The sequence below is a fragment of the Austrofundulus limnaeus genome, unplaced genomic scaffold (assembly GCF_001266775.1).
Source record: "Austrofundulus limnaeus strain Quisiro unplaced genomic scaffold, Austrofundulus_limnaeus-1.0 Scaffold573, whole genome shotgun sequence".
Classification (NCBI taxonomy): domain Eukaryota; kingdom Metazoa; phylum Chordata; class Actinopteri; order Cyprinodontiformes; family Rivulidae; genus Austrofundulus; species Austrofundulus limnaeus.
This window is the reverse complement of record NW_013952975.1, coordinates 149,650-172,679: the sequence shown is the minus strand read 5'-3', so window position 1 is coordinate 172,679 and position 23,030 is coordinate 149,650. Positions and strand designations below refer to the sequence as shown.

At 39.8% G+C, this 23,030-nt stretch overlaps 2 protein-coding genes across 2 annotated transcripts in view; one reads left to right on the top strand and one right to left on the bottom strand.

Annotated features, from left to right (window-relative positions):
- The first annotated feature begins 555 nt into the window (after window positions 1–555).
- Window positions 556–17,769, top strand: atp6v1b2 (ATPase H+ transporting V1 subunit B2). Its single transcript, XM_014026633.1, has 14 exons — window positions 556–880; window positions 2,494–2,549; window positions 4,255–4,353; window positions 5,706–5,799; window positions 5,911–5,988; window positions 6,108–6,247; window positions 9,547–9,648; window positions 11,921–12,018; window positions 12,453–12,576; window positions 12,661–12,811; window positions 12,889–12,971; window positions 13,592–13,696; window positions 13,797–13,926; window positions 16,725–17,769. Exons 1-14 carry the CDS (start codon window positions 709–711, stop codon window positions 16,859–16,861), a joined length of 1,569 nt encoding a protein of 522 aa, XP_013882087.1. The 5' UTR covers window positions 556–708; the 3' UTR covers window positions 16,862–17,769.
- A 3,654-nt stretch (window positions 17,770–21,423) lies between these two features.
- LOC106530898 (tripartite motif-containing protein 16) overlaps window positions 21,424–23,030 on the bottom strand; it is an 11,458-nt gene continuing 9,851 nt past the window's right edge. Inside the window, exon 3 of the mRNA XM_014026625.1 lies at window positions 21,424–22,743. Within this exon, the coding sequence (XP_013882079.1) occupies window positions 21,439–22,743 (1,305 nt within the window). The 3' untranslated portion in view covers window positions 21,424–21,438. The remainder of the gene's footprint in view (window positions 22,744–23,030) is intronic.

Here is a 23,030-nt window from a genome sequence, read left to right as displayed (position 1 = left end):
GGCTATAATAGTAGGGGAAGCACTGCATTATGAAATGGTAATGGTCAATGGCTTGAACTTAGATAGCATCTTATCAAGTCCACTTGGACCCCAAGGTGCTTTACACTTCAGATATTCACCCATGATCACATTGATGGTGGTGAGCTACAGCCACAGCTGCCCTGGGGCACACTGACAGAGGCAGGGCTGCCATGCACCGGCACCACCGGACCCTCTGACCACCATCAGTAGGAAAGGCGGGGGAAGTGTCTTGCCCAAGGACACGACTGAAACGACTGGACAGGGGACTGAACCGGCAACCTTCCGAGTCCAGGACGACTCCCCTAACCACGCCCCCACAGCCGCCCAGAAAGAAGGAATAAATGTTATCTTTAACCTTTAAATATTTTTAGTTTGCTGCATTAAATCACTGTTTACAAATGTTAAATTAATTTAAAATCTTGTTTTGTCCCTTTAAGGTTATAACAACTTTTTCTCTTAACAAAAATCTCTTTCTGACGAACATTTAATTCATTATTTTCACTTTAGTTTCTTTTTTTTAAGTCAAACATCCGGTAAGTTTCAATTTTCTTCCAATGATTTCATGATATTTTGCGAACATCCACTGAAGCTCGGTCCATTCTTCTTTCGACGCAGCTGGCAGTGTGCGCATGCGCAGTGGCTGTCACGACTCGAGCGCTGCTGCGGCTTTTTTCCAGGTGAGAAAACATGGCGATGAAGGCGCTCAGAGGGATGGTGAACGGAGCCATGAGCGAGCTGTCCTCGGCCGTGAGCGGAAACAAGCCGACTGCGAACGCTCCGACCTCCGCCAGGAACACCGCCGCCTTCCGGGAACACAGCATGGCCGTGAGCCGGGATTACATCTCCCAGCCGCGCCTGAGTGAGTCTAAAGAAAGCTCCAAGGAGGAGGAGGAGGCAGGTCTCCATCAGTCCACATAGGATGCTGTGTCTCTTAATGCTCAACATAAACAGGATGTGAGTCAGTGCAGGAATCTGATCAAAACAACCGTCAAATACAGTCAGGTCCACCTGTCAGACAGGAGATGTGATTTGATTTATTCTTATCTTTGTTACAGAAGATAAATCCACTGCAGGACCTTTAACTTAGACTTTAGTTTAGTTTTTCTGTGCCATCAAACTGATGCTGCTTAAACAGACAAGTTCAGGTTTTTTACTGAAGCATGCACTAACAGAAACACACTGTAGTGGTGTCTGCCATTATTAGCAGGGCTGGCCAAAAGTTTTATGAGGCCCATGGGCAGAATTTGTGCTGAGGTCAACAACCCACCACCTCCGTATCATTATTTTATTTTTATTATTCATGTCAACTCTAACACATGGGTAGATAATCTTTTTTTATTATTATTTTTTGGTTAGTTACACTGCCTTTTTTTTACAGACTTCAGTAAATAAATATTAGAAGTCTGGATGTTAAAACCTCTGCACTGTATTTGCATTTTCTACCGTGAGCTGACATGACATTAACTCCAAAATCTCACACAAACTCTGCCCTTGTCTTTTGAGAGACTCTTGATAAATCAGACAATTTGCTTTTTCCTGCAGTGTGAATTCTTAATGCTGAAAGATTTTTCCTGAAAGCTGCTAAAGAAGCTGAACATGTTTTATAGCAAAACTGTTAACGTGAGTTCAGTTTGTACAGCCGACTTTTGCTGAAAGTAGGAGAGCAAGCAGAAACAAGTGAAAGGAAAGTGAAAAAGCTCACACAGGCAAACACTCAAGAAAAGAAGTACAAAAATGTGGTGATTAGTTGTAAAATAGCATAATAGAAGCAGCCAAAACGAGCAGAAAATAGCTTAAAGGTAGCTGAAATTTGCACATAGATGCAGAAAGAGCACATTTGCTGAATTAAGCAGTAGGATGCCTAAATCAAAAAACATGTGAATTTAGCTGAAAAAAAATTTAAAAATTGGCTGTAAATAGCTGTAAAGAAGCTTAAAATACAGAAAACAGCTAAAATGAGCAGAAATCAACTAAAAGAAGCATTAAAGCTTAAATCAGCAGTAATAAGCCAGTAGGTGCTTAAAATATTTAAATTAACAAAATAATAGCTGATAGAGCAGAAAGATAGATGAAAAAAAAAAACAGAAAAAATCTGAACTTATCAAACAAGAAGTTGAAGTTAGCTAAAATGAGCACAAAAAAGTTTTAAAAAAGCAGAACCAGAACAAACAGTAAAATGTGCAGTAAAGATTTATAAACAAGGATGTTGAAGATAACTCCATTTTCAACGAGAAAAAAAGTCGAAATTGCTTAAAATGTATAAGTTGCTGAAATACTAAAAGTCATAGCAAATAGATCATCTCAATGGTGTGAATGCTTTAAAAACTTACACACAATTAACAGTCTTTGTTTTTGAGACTGTAGTTCAGAGGCTGCTGAAGGAAATACCTATTTGCTTTCAAAATAAAAGCATTGCAGATGCCCGTTTTGAAACAAAATCTGTTTAGTCTGTCCTTCTGTCTGCTTCCTCAGCCTATAAAACAGTATCTGGAGTCAATGGTCCGCTGGTGATTTTGGATCAGGTGAAGGTGAGCCTGACCTGTTGTTGTGCTTGTGTTTCACTCATAACAAATACAGACTCTGCTGCTCACTGTGTCATAGTCCTGAAGAGAGAAAGTGTGCTAATTTGGTCTTTGATCACATGCATCTGTTTAACACGATGTTGTTTCAGTTGTGTTTTATAGACTTCTTATAAAACAGCAACAAAATGCTATTTGATTTTTCTATATTTTTATTAAATACATTTAATTCTTAATTCACCCCCAACAAAAAAAAGAGAGAGAGAAAAAAACACAGATTAGCTAAAAGAAACTGACTGGTCTTTACCAAAGCTGACTGTATTCAGTTGTACAGGAAAACAAGGATGTACACGGTCCAAAAATGTACAATTTAAATAATTTCTTATATGATTGGATAATAATCTGATCTGATGTAATTCTTCTTTGAATAAATCTATATATATAACAAATAATTCAGTTCATTACAATAATACACATTTCACATCAACTTTAAAACAGATAAATTAAAACATTATCTAATTGAATCCAGTTTAATGCAGTCCAATTATAATCTCAGTTTAACTAAAAGCAGTTCCATAACTCAAACTCAATAAGTTTTCGCAATTTGTATTTTTGACAGGGATGCACCGATATGAAAATTTTAGCCAATATCGATATCCAATATAATTATTGGTGTTATGGCCGATAACCGATATTTACCAATATTACACAAACATACAAATTATATTATACATATACGCAAAAAACACACTTGGGTCTTTTTTTGATACCGTAAATAAACAACCAGACAGACCTCTGACATGACTCCCTACTTCAGTTATTCCTGACTATGCAGCGTCAGTATAACTATCATGATCAAACAGATGCCTCTCAACCAACCGTCTCACCTCCCAAAACACAAACACAAAGATAAAAAATGGGAAATCAATATCGGACATTAATATCGGCCCTGTTTTACATATCGGACCGATACCGATATTCTAAAAAATAACAATATCGGCCGATATCGATATCAATACCGATATATCGTGCATCCCTAATTTTTGAATTAAATAGATACACTTTAGCTCAATTTTTTGATCTTTAGAAAATAAGTGTGGGCTCATGAAATTGGTGGTTCCCCAACGTTTTTAGACTTGTGTACCTCCTGAGCCATTTTGTCATACCACTAGTACCCCTTCAGTCAAACGTAATGATGATCCTCCAAAACTATAATGTACTACAACTGATTATTAAATGAAAATTATTTATTTTACTCCCTAGAACGTTTAATCCTCCAGCGTTTTTATCTTTTCAACTCAAATAAAACAAAGATAAAAATGTTGCCTTGAAAGTGATTAAGCAATTCAATAAATAAATCAGGTAATGGCAGGTGAAGGAAGCAGCAGCGTCCAAAATACATCAGAAACTCACCCAAATTAGCAAATTCCGTGAGATTCTGCATTTTATATTGGATTCCATTTTGTGTCAATTCCGTGATTCTATCTGCATTTTTCGCATTGCGGAAATCATAGGGCCCTACATATCCCAGTCCTATTTTTATTTATTTATTTTTACACACCTGGGAAATTTTTCCGTTTACCCCCTGTAATATGCTCGCATACCCCTGGTTGGGAATCACTGCATTAAGTCATCAGAACATTCTGACATAAATAAAAACACATGCGATTCGGTTTGGTGTCACTAACCCTTGTGGTCTTGCTGCACTCTCCAGTTTCCAAAGTATGCCGAGATCGTCCATCTCACCCTGCCTGATGGTACCAAGAGGAGCGGACAGGTGCTGGAGGTCTCTGGTTCCAAAGCCGTGGTGCAGGTATGTTGTGTACACGAGTGTCAAAGAAACCTTTAACCTTTATTGTGTCATTGGCTAAGGCAAAGTGTAAATAAAATTGTCATTGTAAGTCTGCCATTTTAATTTTGCTGCAACTTGTTTTAAAAACATAATATGACTGAATCATATAGGTTTGAAAAGTTGCATCACACAGACAGGACCACAGTAGAGATGATTGGTCACAATCAACATGTTCTGTAAAATCCAAATATAGCATTTTAGCACAAATACGTCAAACCAACTGCCAGACAGTGTGGTGGAGGGTTGATGATTTAGGCTTGTTTTGCAGCCACAGGACCTGACCACCTTGCTTTTGTTGACTCAATCATAAACTCCTCTATAGCTCATTATTTTAGAGTCAATTGTGAGGTTGTCTGTCTGACATCTGAAGCTTGGCTGGAAATGGGTACTCCAACAAAACAATACTGGACCAGCACATCTATAAAATAATGACTGAAAAATAGAAGAGTTACGGTCCATTGTTGCAATGATCCAAATTCCAGACCATATGGAGTGCAATACGTCTCACAATGGCAGCGCACACGCGCGTCAACATTTGAGCTCGCACGCAACAAAATTTGCGCCAAGTACATGGATCTGTCCTCCTGTGTGTTTGACTTATGAGACTTTCACACATGAAATGCTGTGTTCAAGGCTGGTGAAAAGCTGGGAAATCTGAGCTTTACCATATTTACTGCATTATTAGGAATATATAATATACTGTATAGGAATATTTATTTGTTCTGATAAATTTCCAACCTACTCAATATATGTTGTTTATTTCAGCCGTACAGTTCACAAAGTTTTCTGGAACACAGTAATTTCAATAAGTGTATGTGTTTTAATACACTGTAGGCTTTATGAGCTATAAGTCAGAAATGCATTGTGACCAATAACCCAGTAAATGTGGTAAAGCTCAGATTTCCCAGCTTTTCACCAGCCTTGAATGCAGTCTCAAAAGTCAAATTCTCCACCAAGCACATCTGTGCACTTGTGTGTGCAAATCTTGTTGCATGCTTGTTCAGATCCTGCTGCTCACACATTCCATTTATGCGACGAGTTTGTCTTCATAAGCCCAACCTGACTGAAGCAACGTTGTAAAGAAGAGTGGGGCACAAGACCGCACTAAGGAATGAGAACTGCTTTTGTAATGTGTAGAATGAGAACTTTGTTGCAACTAAAAAAGAGTTTCATAAAAATATGAATGGCAATACTTTAGAGTTTTTAAAAAAAAGCTACCATAGACATTTTTTTGTACAATGGGATTAAATGTGTTGTGCTACTTTCAAGTTCAGTTTATTGAAGGCTAACAATGATTCGCAAAATCTCCACAGGTGTTTGAAGGAACTTCTGGTATCGATGCCAAGAAGACCAGCTGTGAGTTTACAGGAGACATCTTACGAACACCTGTCTCCGAGGACATGTTGGGTACAGATCCATTTTACCACCTCTGCTCTGCTTATATTCAGTTTCAGTCATATTTTGGAAAAAAAAAAGGTACTAGTTGTATGTTAGATCACAAACTGTGTTTGTTTGCAGGTCGTGTGTTTAATGGATCTGGTAAACCTATTGACAGAGGGCCAGCAGTCCTGGCTGAAGACTTCCTGGACATTATGGGTACATTAATAACAATTTTTTGTTTTATGGGTTCTAGGGTGGAAAAAAAGTTGCTTTTGAGGTTGTCTGGAATATGAGATAATTTCTAATTAGACATCTTTTTACTGTGTTTCTGACAGGCCAGCCCATTAACCCACAGTGCCGTATTTACCCTGAGGAGATGATTCAGACTGGCATATCTGCCATTGATGGCATGAATAGCATCGCTAGGGGGCAGAAAATACCCATCTTTTCTGCTGCTGGACTGCCACACAACGAGGTACAAAAATACTTACTGTATAAGATACATACTTGTACTTTTCTGTTGCATTCTGTATGATTATAGTTCATTCTTTACTACCCTGACCATTGAAGCTTTGCACCTGAGTCAAACGTCACAGGACACCCTTTTACTTCAGAAAGAAAAAGAAAAATTACATAACTGCATGTTTGGGGTCATCGTTCTGTTGAAAAATAAATGATGGTCCAACTAAACGCGAACTGGATGGAATAGCATGCTGCTGTAAGATGCTGTGGTAGCCATGCTGGTTCAGAATGTCTTCCATTTTGAATAAATCCACAACAGTGTCACCAGCAAAGCACCCCCACACCATCACACCTCCTCCTCCATGCTTCACGGTGGGAACCAGGCATGTAGAGTCCATCCGTTCACCTTTTCTGCATCGCACAAAGATAGAGTGTTTGGAACCAAAGATCTCAAATTTGGACTCATCAGACCAAAGCACAGATTTCCACTGGTCTAATGTCCATTCCTCGTGTTCTTTAACCCAAACAAGTCTCTTCTGTTTGTTGCCTGTCCTTAGCAGTGGTTTCACACAGTCTTCTCTTAACAGTAGTTCTAGAGATGTGTCTGCTGCTAGAACTCTGTGTGGCATTGGCCTGTTCTCTAATCTAAGCTGCTGTTAATCTGCCATTTCTGAGGCTGGTAACTCGGATGAACTTATCTGCAGAAGAGGTGACTCTTGGTCTTCCTTTCCTGGGGCGGTCCTCATGTGAGCCAGTTTCTTTGTAGCTCTTGATGGTTTTTGCGACTGCACTTGGGGACACTTTCAAAGTTTCCCAATTTTTTTGGACTGACTGACATTCAGTTCTAAAAGTAATGACGGCCACTCATTTTTCTTTACTTAGCTGCTTTTTTCTTGCCATAACACAAATTCTAACCGTCTATTCAGTAGGACTATCAGCTGTGTACTGTATCCACCTTCTGCACTACACAACTGATGGTCCCAACCCCATTTATAAGGCAAGAAATCTCACTTATTAAACCTGACAGGGCACACGTGAACTGAAAACCATTTCAGGTGACTACCTCTTGAAGCTCATCAAGAGAATGTAAGCCGGGTTCCCACGCATTTTGAGCAGCCAAAGCAGCCATTTTACATGCAAAGTCTATGGTGGACACGCATCTAAGAGCAGCGCAGTGTGTTGCAGCGTGTTTTGCCAGTTTCGAGCAGCGCGCAAGGTAGTGGTAGGATGCGGCAGAGCATTTTCTGTGCATGCGGCACGTCCAAAGCAGCGGCTGCTCGAGTTCAACAAATTGAACTTTGGCTACTCGATGCGCAGCAGCAACCAATCGGGAGAGAATAAAATTTCCTCATGATGGTTTCCTGAACCCGACAGACGGACAGGAGCTCTTTTTTTTTTAGATTTAGCTGAAATCGACCGTCTGCAGTTGGTGTTCTGGCTGGAGATACAGGCACCGATGCAACTCGCTGAGCTCGGACAAAAAAAAAAAAATTAAAAAGTCTGTCAGCTCGCAGCTCCTCACCTCTAAATTATCTGGTGAATTAATTATCTGCTGTGCGCAACGTTCGCTTGCTCTTTAGTAAATAAAACAAAGCCATTTTCTTTATTTTATCTTTTTTCACCCGTCGTTAAAGACAGACTGGAAAAAAACCAAGAAGCTCCTCCTCCTTCAGACGCGCCTCAAGGCTGTCCCCGGTCTGAACACAGTGCATCCAACTGGAGGTGTTGGGCGCATTTTTGCTACTCAAAACGCATTTGATGGAAGGTGGCTACATTAAAGAGCCTATACTATAAGACATAATTTTGATGCCTTCAGTGTGAATCTACAATTTTCATAGTCATGAAAATAAAGAAAACTCTTTGAGTGAGAATGTGTGTCCAAACGTTTGGTCTGTACTGTATATAATTACAAAATAACAGTTACAATACACTACAAAATACTTAAGCTAAAATGCACATAAAAACACATAGACCAACAGATGGGAGGTCATTTATATAAAGTGAGAACAGCAAAGGTCCTAAGGTAGATCTTTGAGGAATACCGGTTGACAGGCTGGGAGCTGCTGAATTAAATGAATGGATTCTGACAGGTTGGGAGCAGTCATTTAGGTAAGACTCAATCCATTTACGTGTGGCTGGAGAAAAATTAAAACTGCATAATTTTGTTGACAGGATTTTATGATTAACAGTGTCAAAGGCTTTCTTGTGATCCAGAAACACAGCACCAACAACCCCACCTCGATCCAACAGAGCTCTGATGTTTTCGGTAAAGAGGAAGTAGCAGTCTCAGTAGAGTAATTGGCTCTAAAGCCAAGCTGCATAGGGTGGAGAGTAAAGCTCAGCTTTTTTACTTATTTACAGTTAGTCCATGGGCTAGGGTGGCTCACCTTGCACCCCCCACCCCCCACCCCCACTAATGAACCTCTCTGGTGTTTTCATGTACCCTAGGGTCCACACTTTCAGAAAATGCATGTTAACAGAAAAAAAGTTGGGTCTCACTGCCCACCCCGAGACCCCCTTTTGGCCACACCCCTTTTCTATTGTGACCATCAAAAATCACTTAAATGCAAATAACTTTGCTACAAACCAACCAAAGTTTAAAAACAAGGTATCAGCAGATTCGTATTGATTAGCTCTTCGATGTACATGACATTTCATTAAGCAAATATCTGCTTGATGATGTCATCGGGGTAGACTAGGGTGCATGCACACCCCACTACTGAACTTCTGTGGTGTTTTCATGTACCCTAGGGTCCACTCTTTCAATAAAAGCATGTTAACAGAAAAAAAGTTTGGTCTCACTGCCCCCCAGGGACCACTGTGACTACATCCCTTTTCCAATATAATTCAAACCTTAACTGTAAATCTAGTCTAAAATATCTTTAAAATAATTTGAACAAGGACGGATTGGCAAAAAAGACAGGGTCCAGTTTTTTTTAATATTCTTCATAAATAACTCCATCAGTTTTTCAGCTCTTCTGTTCAACAGATTTTTCAATTCAAGCACTAAAAAAAGATAAATCATAAAAACTAGAGGCTCTCTTTCGATTTGACTGCCCAAGCATTTTTCCAGGTGCGGTCTAATCGCTGAAACAAAGCCAGTTAATTTCCTGTCGACTCTGTTCAGTGGTATCTGACTCATCTTGGCTAATTTTAATGAATTAATCCAATGTGCCATTTTTGAAACTGGTCTGATTTAATTACACAGGAAAAAATGTAAATATAATCTTTAATTACAATGAAAGGTGAACAAATGACCTTCCTCAGGTGTTTTTTTGTTGAAAGTTTGTCTCATTTCCTGTTTTCCTTCAGATCGCGGCTCAGATCTGTCGGCAGGCAGGTTTGGTGAAGAAGTCCAAAGATGTGATGGACTACAGCGAGGACAACTTTGCTATAGTTTTTGCAGCCATGGGGGTGAGAAGGTTTTATCGTTCTGCACCAGAATTATACACAGTTTGTTTCATGTATCATTTCATTCATGATTAATCTGTCAGCTTTCCATTTGCTTTTCATTTGTTTCTTTCAAAATAGGTGAAAAATTTTAGTTACGGATTATTCAAAAACTTTACATCAGAAAGTGTATTTGAACTTCCATTATTGCTGCAGGAAAAAGACCAAAAAGACAAATCACATTTTAAACTTTATTCTAACACAGAGTGTATGTAAGGTCTGTTGGTCAAACTCACCACTAACAGAAAAAAAATTATGTAGATTGAATAATAAAGGAAAAAATAATTAGAAATAAACTGTACTCCAAAAACATGCAGGTTAGGTTGCCTTCAGGGTCGAGCCTCCCTTATCAAAGAGATCTGTGATCTCAGGGGGATTGGCCTGGTTGGCAATAACATTAGAAAATATTGCGTTGACAATATCAGGTGTGATATCTTTTGTTTTTCTTTCCTCACTTTCTAATCTGCACTTCCTACTTTGTATCTGGTGTGTAAACAACTTGATGACAACTTGAAATAAGAGTAAATTGAAAACTAGAGTGACAAAGAAGAAACAAATGGATTAAACCTTACTCTGGTTTCTTGTGTTTCTTCATTGACCACCATTCACCTCATTTTACTCTCATACATACAGTGATAGATAAAGAAATGTAAACCTCTCTCAGTTCACGGTTTTATACATCAACATATAAAAATAAAATGACTGTTTCTAAAGACCCAGTCACATGATAACGGTATAGAGAACCATTGCTGACTTATGAAAAATTAATAAATAAATGACAAATATAGGTGTTAGTTGATCTGTTTGTTAGCATTAAATTCTGTATATGTTTAAGAAGCTTCCAGTATGTTTTATTCCATCATCAGCTTAGACATCTTTAGTATATTTTCAGAAGTTACAATGTGACAGAGTCTGTCAGTTTTTAACAGTGGTGGGCAGCGCTAATCCAAAAATTAGGTCCACAATTTCTAAAGCGTGTATGAAAATATTTAGGTCCGCAACTTCAAAAGGGCTTGTGCCATAGAAAAACTAACAGATGCTAATTTTAAAGCGCAATTCCAAATTGACACTTACTAGCTGGCAATAATTCATGTACAATATATGCACAACACTGCCAACTAGTGATGTATGAACTCTTTTTCAGCTTAATCCTACAACCGCTGATTGCTGGGGATGTGATTTCATGAAACAGACCTTTAGCTCCTGGTGTAAAAATTAAAAAGTTGTTGAGGATTGCTAGTTCGGCTGCTTCTTTGTCTTTTTCTTTTGTTTGTTGTAGATTTTTCATTAAAGAAGCATCAATAAAGTAATTTTAAAACTGTTTATTGGAAAACTGAAGCGATGCATTCTGGGTACATGACGGATTTGATTTGTGACGGGAAACGAAAGCACGGAGTAAAGGAAACTATCTTCACTTCAAAATGAGAGCTTGGATTTTAAAGTTTTCCATGTAGTTGCATCAGTTGACCACAAGATGTCTGTCTAACCCCAGCTCCAGCATTTAAACTTTATTTTTTTAAAAAAGGAGCTCCGATTGTAAAGTAAAATAAATCAATACATACAAAAATTTTAGTATGGATTACAAACTTTAACTGTTTTGCTGGGACAGGGAGTTCTAAACACTGCCTTCCTGCTACGTAAGCAGACACAAAGAATTGTGGGAAATGAGAACCCTGACCGAAAGCAACAGTCACCAAGGATCCATACGTTTCCAATAAATGTGTTTTTCTGGTAGGGGTGCTGTTGGATAGATCACGTGTGTTGTGATTCATTGACAGCTATACCTTCCCTTCTGCTGTTCAAGATAATGATGACTGGTAGATAATTATTTATTAGCGGTACTGCATTTTAATTTTAGAAAGCACAAATCCGCTTATGAATTATAAAACTTAGGCTGCTAAAGCACAAACAAAATATTTAGGTTCGCAATTAGCAGATTTGCGCTTTAGTGGGCTGGTGCCCACCACTGGCTTTTAAAAGGGAAAATGCAGAAGCAGTGTGTAAAAATGTTCTTTTGCATGACCACAACTATTTCTTCTATCTTTGTAAAAGAAAACCCATTCTGTACAAAGTTTTGGTTTATTTTTACTCCGTTGAGGTTTGCAGAAATTTACTTTATCACAGCTTCTTTAAAGTCCCACTACAGCAAAGCATTTAAATCAACTCAATGTTTTGTTTCATATTCATATTTTTTATAGAATATCCAAAAATGTATTTTTTTTTCTTCTTTTACCAGGTTAACATGGAGACAGCCAGGTTCTTTAAGTCAGACTTTGAGGAGAACGGATCAATGGACAATGTTTGTCTGTTTCTTAACCTGGCCAACGACCCCACGTAAGAGTCTCTACCAGACAATTTTGTACATACGTATAAGTACTATAAAGCACAACAAAACAGAAGTAACAAATATTTCTTTGTTGTAGTCATGTTCAGGTGCCTCGATAGATCACTGAATAAGTCTTGTCAAATGAAAGCATTTTGATGTAGAATTTATATTAGATGTAAAAATGGGCAAACAAATCTTAAATTTCAAAGTAAGAGATCAATTAATTCTTCATTAAAACGTTGTAAGTTTTTGTAAACAAAATGTATTCTTTGATTCTTGTATTTATAGGATAATTAAAATCTGGTTTGATTACATTGGGAATTTTTGATAAGTAAAAAAACAGTAAATTATGATTTTGTATTGTTTATGTGTAGTGGTATTAATTATGTTGGAAAAAACATGTAAACGTAAGAAGTAGAGTGAAACTTGTTTCTTTTCGCAGCATTGAGCGAATAATTACGCCTCGACTGGCTCTGACTTCAGCTGAGTACCTGGCCTATCAGTGTGAGAAGCACGTCCTCGTCATCCTCACAGATATGAGCTCCTATGCAGAGGCTCTTCGAGAGGTCAGCCATGATTTCAGTTCATGTATCCTAAAATAAATGTAGAAAAATAATAATAATGAAAAGGATCTCCATGCTTTTTTGTAGGTATCTGCAGCCAGAGAGGAGGTGCCAGGCCGCCGAGGTTTCCCTGGCTACATGTATACAGACCTGGCCACGATCTACGAGAGAGCTGGCAGAGTAGAGGGTCGCTGTGGCTCCATCACCCAGATCCCCATCCTCACCATGCCTAATGACGGTACACAATATTACAGCATTGCACGTGAACTGATTGTGCTGCAGAGTTGTTCTAACAAAGTGATTTTTGTCTTTCAGACATCACTCATCCTATTCCTGACCTGACTGGTTACATCACCGAGGGGCAGATTTATGTGGACAGACAGCTTCATAACAGACAGGTAATGAATACATCATGACTCAGTCTCATCTAAAAAGACTTTTATTACCTGTAAAATAGTCATTTACAGTCATAACTGTAGACAAGTTATACATTTGATCACTTGATCAGTGTTTCTCTTAACCCTCCTGCTGTCCTTGGGTCAAAATGTTGATTGGGCTGTTTTAACCAAAGGGCAGCAGAAAGGTTAAGATGTGTCCAGTGTGACTCTGAGCTTGTTTTGAGTTTAGGTTAATTATGAGTTAGAACATGAATTCAACAGACACGTACAAGATCTCAGTCTGACAAAAAACACCTGAACTGGATTTGTTGGTCGGTTTTAAGATTTGAAACCTGACCGAGGAGCTAAACTTGATGTAAAAGTTGTCTTAAAAGATTTTTGTCAAATTTGAAGGTTTGTGAGTTTAGTTTTGATTTGGGAATTGAAGTCAGAATTGCTCATCGTGACTGAAGGATAAAAATTTGAATCTTCACTTCAACCTTGTTTCTTTCAGTTAGGAAATATTTGGCCTTGTCTTGAAATCTGACTTATTTTACAGTGCATGCACATCTACAGCTGATAAACTTGATTCAAGACGGCTGCCACTGCATGACTTTGTCATCTGTTCTTCTCCTGATCAGATTTATCCACCCATCAATGTGCTGCCATCTCTCTCTCGACTGATGAAATCTGCCATTGGGGAGGGAATGACTCGCAGAGACCACTCTGATGTTTCAAACCAGCTTGTAAGAACAGAGCTGCTTTGTCAAACTTGTGTAGACTTTTGTCAACCCTGTATTGAATGGTTGTGTATGTGTGTGTGTGTGTGTGTGTGTGTGTGTTTAGTATGCATGTTATGCCATAGGAAAGGATGTTCAGGCCATGAAGGCAGTGGTGGGAGAAGAGGCTCTTACTGCTGATGACCTGCTCTATCTGGAGTTCCTCACCAAGTTTGAGAAGAACTTCATCTCCCAAGGTGCAGTAGATTCATGTTGGTGTAGATTCTCAGTCCAGGACATTGTAAAACTCCAAAAAGTAAAAAAAAACCCAAAACAAAACAAAACAAAACAAAAAAAAAAACTGGATTTATATTCTGCAGTTGAAGACTTTTCACCTTCCATCTGGGAGTTTTCTCTATTATAAACTGTGGTGTGTGGTATTGTCCTTCTCCAAACACAACATCCTGGTACATTTTAAACCCAACCGGACCCTCAGACAGAGGCTGATCCATCCTGATGCTAAGTTCACACCGAACGCGTTTTGAGCGGCCAAAAAGCACAAAACGCCTCTCCTTGGACGCGCTATTTTCACACTGAGAATGCACTAGTGTTCAGACCAGAACAAGCAGCAGCAGCAGCGGGGTGTGGGAGGAGCGTGTCTTCGGCGGGTGAATAAAGATACAATAAAAAAAAATGCCTTTGATTTATGTTCTAAAGAGCAAGCGAACATTGCGCACAGCAGATAATTAACTCACCAGAGGTCGGATTTATAAAACTGGTGCACGCACAATTTGAGCCCAGAAACTTGCGTAAGCCACTTTTTACACCAAGGTTGTGATTTATAAAATCCAAACATGACGTGAAAATGTGCGGTGCCTCACGCCAGCTCTGACCCATGCGTGTCTACCACGGATAACAGAGCAGGCAGGAGGGGGAGAGGACGAGGAGAAGAGTGGTGGACTTACTTCTAATTTTATCTGACATTTAATTTAATTTTAATTGTTTTTATCATCCTGCAGGCCCTGAGGGAAAATTAATTTGAAGCTGAGTTTTTTTTAAAATTAAAATTGTTAGATTACTCTAAAGAAAAATGAGGGAAAATCTGTCAATTACAATCTGTTCACGTGAGCAGCTGTCAGTCAGCACCTGTCAAACTCCAGACGCACGACGGAGCGCGTCTGAACCAACCACTTTTGTTGGCATTGATCAGCTGACTGATTTAAATACATCTTAACATTCATGAGGTACTTTACATTGACTGTTTATGGTTGAGTGTGGGCGTGTAGAGGGTAGAACCTGAGGCGGGACCTCGTGCGCAAACTCTGACATGCGGCTGTGATAAAGGAAAGATGCGCAGAAATGTGCGTACACACGGTTTTATAAATCGAATTTTTTTTGCGTACGCCATTTCCGCCTTTTGGCCGTACGTTCACTTTTAGTATCCACGCAGTCCTTTATAAATGAGACCCCAGATGATTTAGAGGCGATTTGTTCGGTTAGTTTCGTCACTCCAGAAGCTGCCAGCTGACAGACTTTTTTATTTGGTCCCGAGCAGCTGATCCACATTGGTGCTGATATATCCTGCCAGAAAATCCAACTGCACACGGTCGATTTCAGGTAAAGATCTCCAGTCGGTCTGTTTCGGTTTTCAATGGGAGACGCGTCGAGCGGCGAAAAGTTCAGATATTTGAACTCTGGCGGCGGCTCAGGCGGCTGCGGCTTCCGCAGCACCGCATGCGCGGAAAACGCTCTGCGCCCCTTCCGCCTTCCTTGCGCGCCACCCAAAACATACGTGACGCGACGCACGACCCCTAGAGGCGCGTCCTCATAGACTTTGCATGTAAATCGGCCGCTCCTGCCGCTCAAAACGCGTTCGGTGTGAACGTAGCATAAGGACAGAACCTCAACTGAGCAGTGTGGTTAATGCAGTTCAGTGCAGTGACGAATGTTCAAGGGTCAGACTTATAAAGCTTGCGTACGCACAAAACGAGCCCAGAAACTTGCGTACACCACTTTTCACGCAAAGGCTGTGATTTGTAAAAACTAAATTTGACGTGAAAATGTGCGGTGCCTCACAGCTCTGACCCATGCGTACGCTCATTTTGGAGATGGGAAGCTGCGACACAGATGGTGAAGTGAGGAATTAGAGCCACACTGTGTAATGATCACTGTCAGATATTTCATTTCACTTCATAATCAGACTTAGATTTTTATTCAACTTCATCATTCTTAACAGTATAATTTATTCTGCTGCTGAGCCATAAGGACCTGTGAAGTAAAAAACTTAAATCTTAAATAAAAGTTCATGCATCTCCATCCATCTCCTTCATCCTCACGACCCTGACCCACAGACCCCTCCCCGACAAGAGACATTTCAACAGCACGATAGCGAAAGTCACACTTTGAGTACTCGCCTCTTGCCAGTGTGGATGTTATAAAAAGTTCACTTTTCAAAGTCTGTATTTCTCACATTCTGTGGGGATGTGAGGATGTGGGGATGTGAGGGGGTGAGGAGACAGTCAGCTGCAGATAACAACGCAGGCAGGAGGGGGAGAAGACTGGTGAACTTATTTCTAACTTTATCTGACAACAGTAACAAATAAATTTTATTACATAACAAATTTTTGCAAACATCCTAGTTAGAGCACTGGCTGGCAGCTCAACCCATCTCAGAGCAATCTGCCACCTTTTGACCAGGAACGTTTGGCCTCAGACTTGTGATTGCTGACTCTACAGCTTTACATTTGACTGCACTGGTGCTTGCTGATGTTTAGTGTTGCAGAATTTATCAGAACCTCATAATCCGGAAACAACACCGATGCAAGTGGCGTGTTGATCCATGAAATGAGGTTTTAATGAATTAGTTGGCTGTTTTGCATCAACCTTTCACTGTGTTGTTTCACTCATACAAATTAGGCAAACTGGTTATGGCTCGTTTACTGACCTAAATTAAAAAGATTTAATGAAATCCTGAAAATCTGCTCAATTCTCTTCTGCAAAAGTATTAAAGCCAATTTGTTGTTGTACTGTTGTGTGTGTGTGTTTGGGTACCCAGGTGCCTACGAGAACAGGACTGTGTTCGAGACGCTGGACATTGGATGGCAGCTCATGAGGATCTTTCCCAAAGAGATGCTGAAGAGGATCCCTCAGAGCACCTTGGCTGAGTTTTACCCCCGAGAAGCCAAACATTAGCCCAAACACACACGCTACTTCCACTCATTTCAGTGAGACCTTGCGTACATACAGTGTAGGTGTTGTGACGCTGTAAATTTCCAGACACTCGTGGCTTTCGTGTGGCCTTTACAGCAAACATTCACTGCATAGACCAAAGGCAGAAGAGACAGAAATGCACTCATGAGTTGGTGTTTGTTTATGGAGGAAAATGATGGAGGAAAACAATTTTGTTAAATCAAATATCTGTGAAGATGATGATAATGAAAACATTATGCCTTTATTTTGAAAATCATAAAACACCCAGGTTAGAGTTCAACTGAATCTCTGGTTTCCACAAACAAAATAAGTTGATATAAAGCTGGGCAGAGGAAGAGGATGTTTGTTAAAGAATTAAAAGCAACATCATAACCTATTAAGACATTAGTGGGACTTATATGTCATTTATTTGTCCTTGCATGAAGTATTTGCTGTGGTCAGTGTTTTCTTCGTGTGCACTTCGTTGTTGCATTTAAAAGTGGAACCCATGGTCAAATGAAAAATGGAAACATCTGAAACAGTCACCACTACAAAGTGTTGAGTTTAGCCATTGAGAGTTTAACAAATATTCTAACGCAGTGGAAGTTTTATTTTAGATAATAAAACATTCATTTTCCACACTTAACATTATTCCACACTTCTATTCTTAGTCCTGCAGTCTGTTAAAAATCCCAGCATTACAAGTGGTTTGTCTGCCCGATGTGGGCCAATTCTGGCAATGATGGCATTGTTTTTAAGATGTAATGCCACAACTGGCCTAGTTGTAGTTTGGTTTATGTGGTGCTGGCCCATACATGGACCACCTGTAGCAAACTATATTTATATTTTCAGATCTTCCAAGGTGCCAATTATGGAACTCTCTGTGCATTGTTGCCCAAATCAAATTCTGGAAGTGGTCATTCAACTAGATCTGTTACAAAAGGACAACTGATATTACCAACTTTGAAAAACTGTCTCAAAACAAGATCAAAGAGACTTTTTGGCTGATATAAGATTTTAAAACTTGGTAAAGTGGACATTTTTTGCAGTGTAGTAAAATTCATCAATTCATTAAAACTTATGCATTTAAAACTTCTTGTACACGAGTGATGTTGCTGTATTATTGAGGTTATATCTTTATTACTGTTGCTCAGTAGTGTTTTAATTTAATATAGAATATACAACTCTGCAAATCTATTTTTCTTGATATTTAGGCAACATCTTATTTTGTTATTAAAAAAGTGTTCCTTACAGAGCTGCAGCATATTTAGAGCTGTGTTATTTTCTGAAAATGTTGATATTTTAAGCAAAAATATGCAGACTGATCCTTCAATTTTGTGCATCTAAAGAAAGCTTAACAGCTGCCCAACCCACCCCCCAAAACAAAATAATAAAATAAAATAAAATAAAACATAGCCTAATTTTAGCTTCTGTCTATTTTTAGGGTCCTAATCCCACTAAACCTAGGGTGTGTTAAACTATCACTGGTGAGATATTATACAAGTATGTATCATAGTGATTTCATGAAGTAAAGTAAGAGAAGCTTGGACTAGAAAGTAAGGGAGCAGAAACAGAATCAAACTTTACCTTCATAAAAGGTTATGATGCAGCCTCTAAAAAAAACAAGAAAAAAAACACCAGTTTCATTTGCTGATCAGAGGGACCAAGCCAAAGTTTAAAGTAGAAATGAAACAAACATTTAATGAACCAAACAACAAGCTTTTTTGAGCAGACATCGACACGAACCCCAGGAAAGTCTTTCCAGTGATGAATGAGGAGCCTGTTTGGATATGACACATTCATATGGAGCAAATTCACACTGAAAGTCTTTTTTTTTTCACATGCTTATGTTCTAATCACTTTGCTACATGAGTTAGCTTTCAGCTGTCTGAAGGTAAAAGTTTGAGCTCATTTCAGTGGCACTTTTCAAGCCAGTCATGCCTATATTGGGAAAGCCATGAGGTAAAATGATATCAAAGATCATTGATGCTGTAATGACTTTATTGTGTGTCGTCTAATAGTTTATGATGTTTCTTTAGATTATTGTGCCAAATGCTTGACTTTGTGACGGTCTGTGTTTGTGTTTTCTGATAGGCGTCGGCTTTAAGTCACTCATTCAGCCTCTTCAGTATCTGTGAAATCTGTCTTTCGGTTTAAACAGTTTTTTGGATATTACCTGGATGTATCCAACATGCATGCACAGTCGTCGAAATGTTTACTGTTTGTGCCTCAATTATCATGTCATGTATGGTCAAATAAAACAGCTGCCTCCTTCTTTTTGACCCACTGTGATTTTTATTTTCACAAGTATTTTACCAACATATCCATGATGTCTGGTGACTTTGTGGGTTAAAACTGTCGACCGAAAAACTTTGCGTGGCTGCCGCACATTCTCACGGCAGGTGAAAAGTGTGCTTACGCACACTTTCACGCAACGTTGGTTTTGATACATCACAACGTGGGCGTAGAACCTGGCGCACGCAACTTTTTATGCTTACGCACCGTTGATACATGAGGCCCCTGGAGTCTCCAGTCATTAATGAAGCCCACCAGGGGAGCGTCCACCTGCCCATCCAGGTTCACCTTCAGCAGCCTGGGCTGATGGGACTGAAGGTTCTGAAGAAGTCACAAGGGGGTCTGAGTTTCTGAAGATCAGTCTCTGCAGGACCCTCATGATGTGAGGTCAGTATTGATCTACAGCACAGGTGTTGAACTCTGGTCCTCGAGGGTCTCTATCCAGCATGTTTACATGATGAGTTTACATGATTGGATGACTAACAGGCTTCTACTGAATCGAGGTGATTGAATCACAGAATCGGGTGTGTTGGAGCAGAGAAACAAAAAACATGCCTGATAGAGACCCTCAAGGACCTGAGTTTGACACCCCAAGTCTACAGGATGTCCAGTCTTGGGTGCTGGGACTCTGAAGGTTCAGGCTCATGTTGAGGACTGATGCAGTCTGGTCCAGCTGCCTCTCTCATCCCCTGGCTCTCTGTGACTTTCTGTCCTGTGGTGTGTGTGTGTGTGTGTGTGTGTGTGTGTGTGTGTGTGTGTGTGTGTGTGTGTGTGTGTGTGTGTGTGTGTGTTTTCAGAGCCTCTGATGGGTGTCCGAGCCTTCAGATCTGAGCTCAGTGGGGCCACATGCAGTGGTCCTGTAGGGAGGGCTGCACAATACATCACTAGTTTCATTACTAGTTTATCATGACCACAGCTTGGGCAACTGGCGTAGTACAAGAAACTGCATAAACTGCTATAAATGTTTGGCTCAGATGTTTGCATTGATGAGTTTTGTCAACTTCAGTCTGATAAACAAAATGGACCAGAGATACCACATCAAGTGAAGTCATAACTACAGTGGAGACATGGACAACTGCAATGAGAGGATTTACAGTTGGATTGATGTTGTTAACTTTTATTTACAGTTCTTTAACTGATTATTTAATGTTTTTATTATAAAATAAAGAAAACTGGAGGATTTTTGTCCCACTCTTCTCCAGGATGAGTTTCTTTAAAAGAAGGGGATGTAGTAATTTACTCAGAATGTTGTTTGTCTGAGTGATGCTTTGTAGCAACGAAGTGTTTTCTTATTGGTCAGTTTGTCTGATGATCCAGGAAGTGATGCTGTAGAAACTGTGATGTATATGCTGTACCTGCACGCTGGCTCTGAGTTGGTTGGTAGTAGCTAAAAAAGTGAGTCTTTCACTAACTACATTTCGTACATAAAGCAACTCAATGTGATTTTATCAAGGACATAAAACATTAAAAACAATAAATCTGAGTTTGGATTTATAAACACATTCATGAAAAATACAGAATCAGAAAAATAATCAAACTAAACGAACAAACAATAAAAACTGAATCAGAAACTTTTGTAAATAGTTTTTCTTAAATATTTACAGTGAGGGTTTTTCTCAGTCTAAAGATCATTTCAGAATATTTTAAATTGAATTCTTCTGTGATTTTTGACACATTTTTAAAATAAACTTCAGGTTTTCTTCAATCTCTCAATAAAATCTTTTAGTTTCTGCTGTTTTTCTGCACCTATGACTGAATAATTAGTGAAACAATAAAAAAAAACATCCATTATTTGAAAAATATATTAAAAGAAATAAATGAACAATTTTAATTTGTATTATTTTAAAAACATAATTAAAGCCCACCTGTGAGTTTTAGATTTCTTTCTGCTGCAACACTCAGTTTGGACTGTAACAGTTTGTCCTTTTTTAATCCATGTTTGTTTTGTATAATCTCTGTGCAGCAGACAGATTATCCAACAATAAAAGACCAAAAACTGTAAAACAGAACAGATTCTGACCAACAGGACTTCAAGTAGATTTGGACTGTTTCAGTTTTATGAACTCAGCTGAAGATCTTTTACAAACCCAAACTCCAGCGTGGAGGGACTGAGTAAAGGTGGTCTGGACTCTGTGGAGGGGGGTCATGGTTTCAGAGACGCTGCAGAAAGACAGAATACCTGCTCTGTGGTCCAAGCACACTCCGATTCTGGAGGAACCAGGATCTGAGACTGGAGTATTGGACACTTCGTACCAAAACACATAACTGTTTGAGTTACATTCTCACTACCAGGATTTGTTGTTGCATCCAAAGAAAGATTCAAGTCTAAATTCTGCTCTGCTGATATTATTGTATGAAACTGCTACACCAACTCCTCCCCCGCTCCGCTCCACCTCCCAGTAACAACATCCGCTCAGACTCTCTCTGCTCAGAACCTGAAGATGATCAGTGAATCTGTCTGGATGATCAGGATAAGACTGCTGTTGTTCTATAAATGTAGCTTTTCTGTTTCCATCAGATAATAGCAGGCGTCTGTGAGCTGTGTTTGGATCCAGAGGGATTTCTTGTGAATATTTTAAGAATCCATCTCTGCTCTTTGGTTCTGGTTCTGGTTGTGACAGCAGAACGTGGACTTGAGAGACTCTCAGTGAGATGTTTGTCCAGCTGTCCCTCAGGACGTCCTGTAGTTTGTCTCTGAGCTCCTCCACAGCTGCTGTCACATCCTCAAAGTACGTGAGAGGATGAGTCTTGATGCTGGATGAGTGTGGAGACTCACTGAGTGCTGACACTGAGGGGTAGTTGTGGAGAAACTGCTTGTGATCCTCTGTGTGTGAGAACTGCTCCAGCTGGTCGTCTTTCCTCTTCAGCTCAGTCAGCTCCTGCTCCAGCTTCTCCTGAAGCTCTTTGACTCGACTCGCTTCAATTTCCTGCTGGGATCTGATCTGCTGCTTCACATCAGAGCTTCTTTTCTGGATGAGACGGATCAGCTGAGTGAAGATCTCCTCACTGTCCTCCACAGTTTTATCAGCAGAGACATTGATGACCTCCACCTCCTGTTGGAGCAGCTTCACATCTTTCTGTCGCTCCAGGATTCTCTGCTGGATTTGTTGTCCACTGGCCTCCAGCTCCTTCTGCTTCTCAACTCTTCCTGCTGCAGCTGAGACTBTTTCATGTCCTTCATGTTCATCCATTAAGCAGAGATAACAGATACACTGCCGATCAGTACGACAGAAGATCTTCATRACCTCATCATGACGAGGGCAGATGTTCTCCTGGAGCTTCTTGGATGTCTCCACCAGCTGGTGTTTCTTGAACTGATCAACGCTGTAGTGAGGTTTGAGGTGATTTTCACAATAAGAGACCAAACAGTTGAGACAGGACTTGACAGCTTTCAGTTTCCTGTCAGAGCAGACATCACAGGACACATCTTCAGCTCCAGCAGAGCAGAGATCAGCTGGAGCAGCTTGGAGTCCTGTCTTCTTCAGCTCCCCCACCAACTCTGCTAACAAGGTGATTTTTACCAGAACAGGCCTTAGTTCAAAGCGCTTCCTGCACTGAGGGCAGCTGTAGACTTTCTTCTTATACCAGAACTCATTAAAGGCACAGTGTGTAGGATTTTGTCAATTCTTTTAGCCGAAATTGAGATGATCACTAATGACAATAATAAAAAACATGTCTAATGGTGCGTTCACACCGAACGCGATTTCAGCGTCAGGAGCAGCAGGTTTACATACAAAGTCTATGGTGGACGCGCTTCAAGCAACGTCGGGAAGTTCTGCGGCGCCTCAAGCACGATTAGAGCAGCGCGATTTGAACGATTTGAAATCGCTGAAGTTGGGAAATCTGAACTTTTGCAGCTCGACGCGCAGCGTCAACC

Coding starts and splice junctions, on each gene's coding strand:
- atp6v1b2 (XM_014026633.1), top strand. CDS start 709: ATGGCGATGAAGGCGCTCAGAGGGATGGTGAACGGAGCCATGAGCGAG. Junction 881..2,493: donor CATCTCCCAGCCGCGCCTGA/GTGAGTCTAAAG, acceptor CTGCTTCCTCAG/CCTATAAAACAGTATCTGGA. Junction 12,019..12,452: donor AACCTGGCCAACGACCCCAC/GTAAGAGTCTCT, acceptor TTCTTTTCGCAG/CATTGAGCGAATAATTACGC.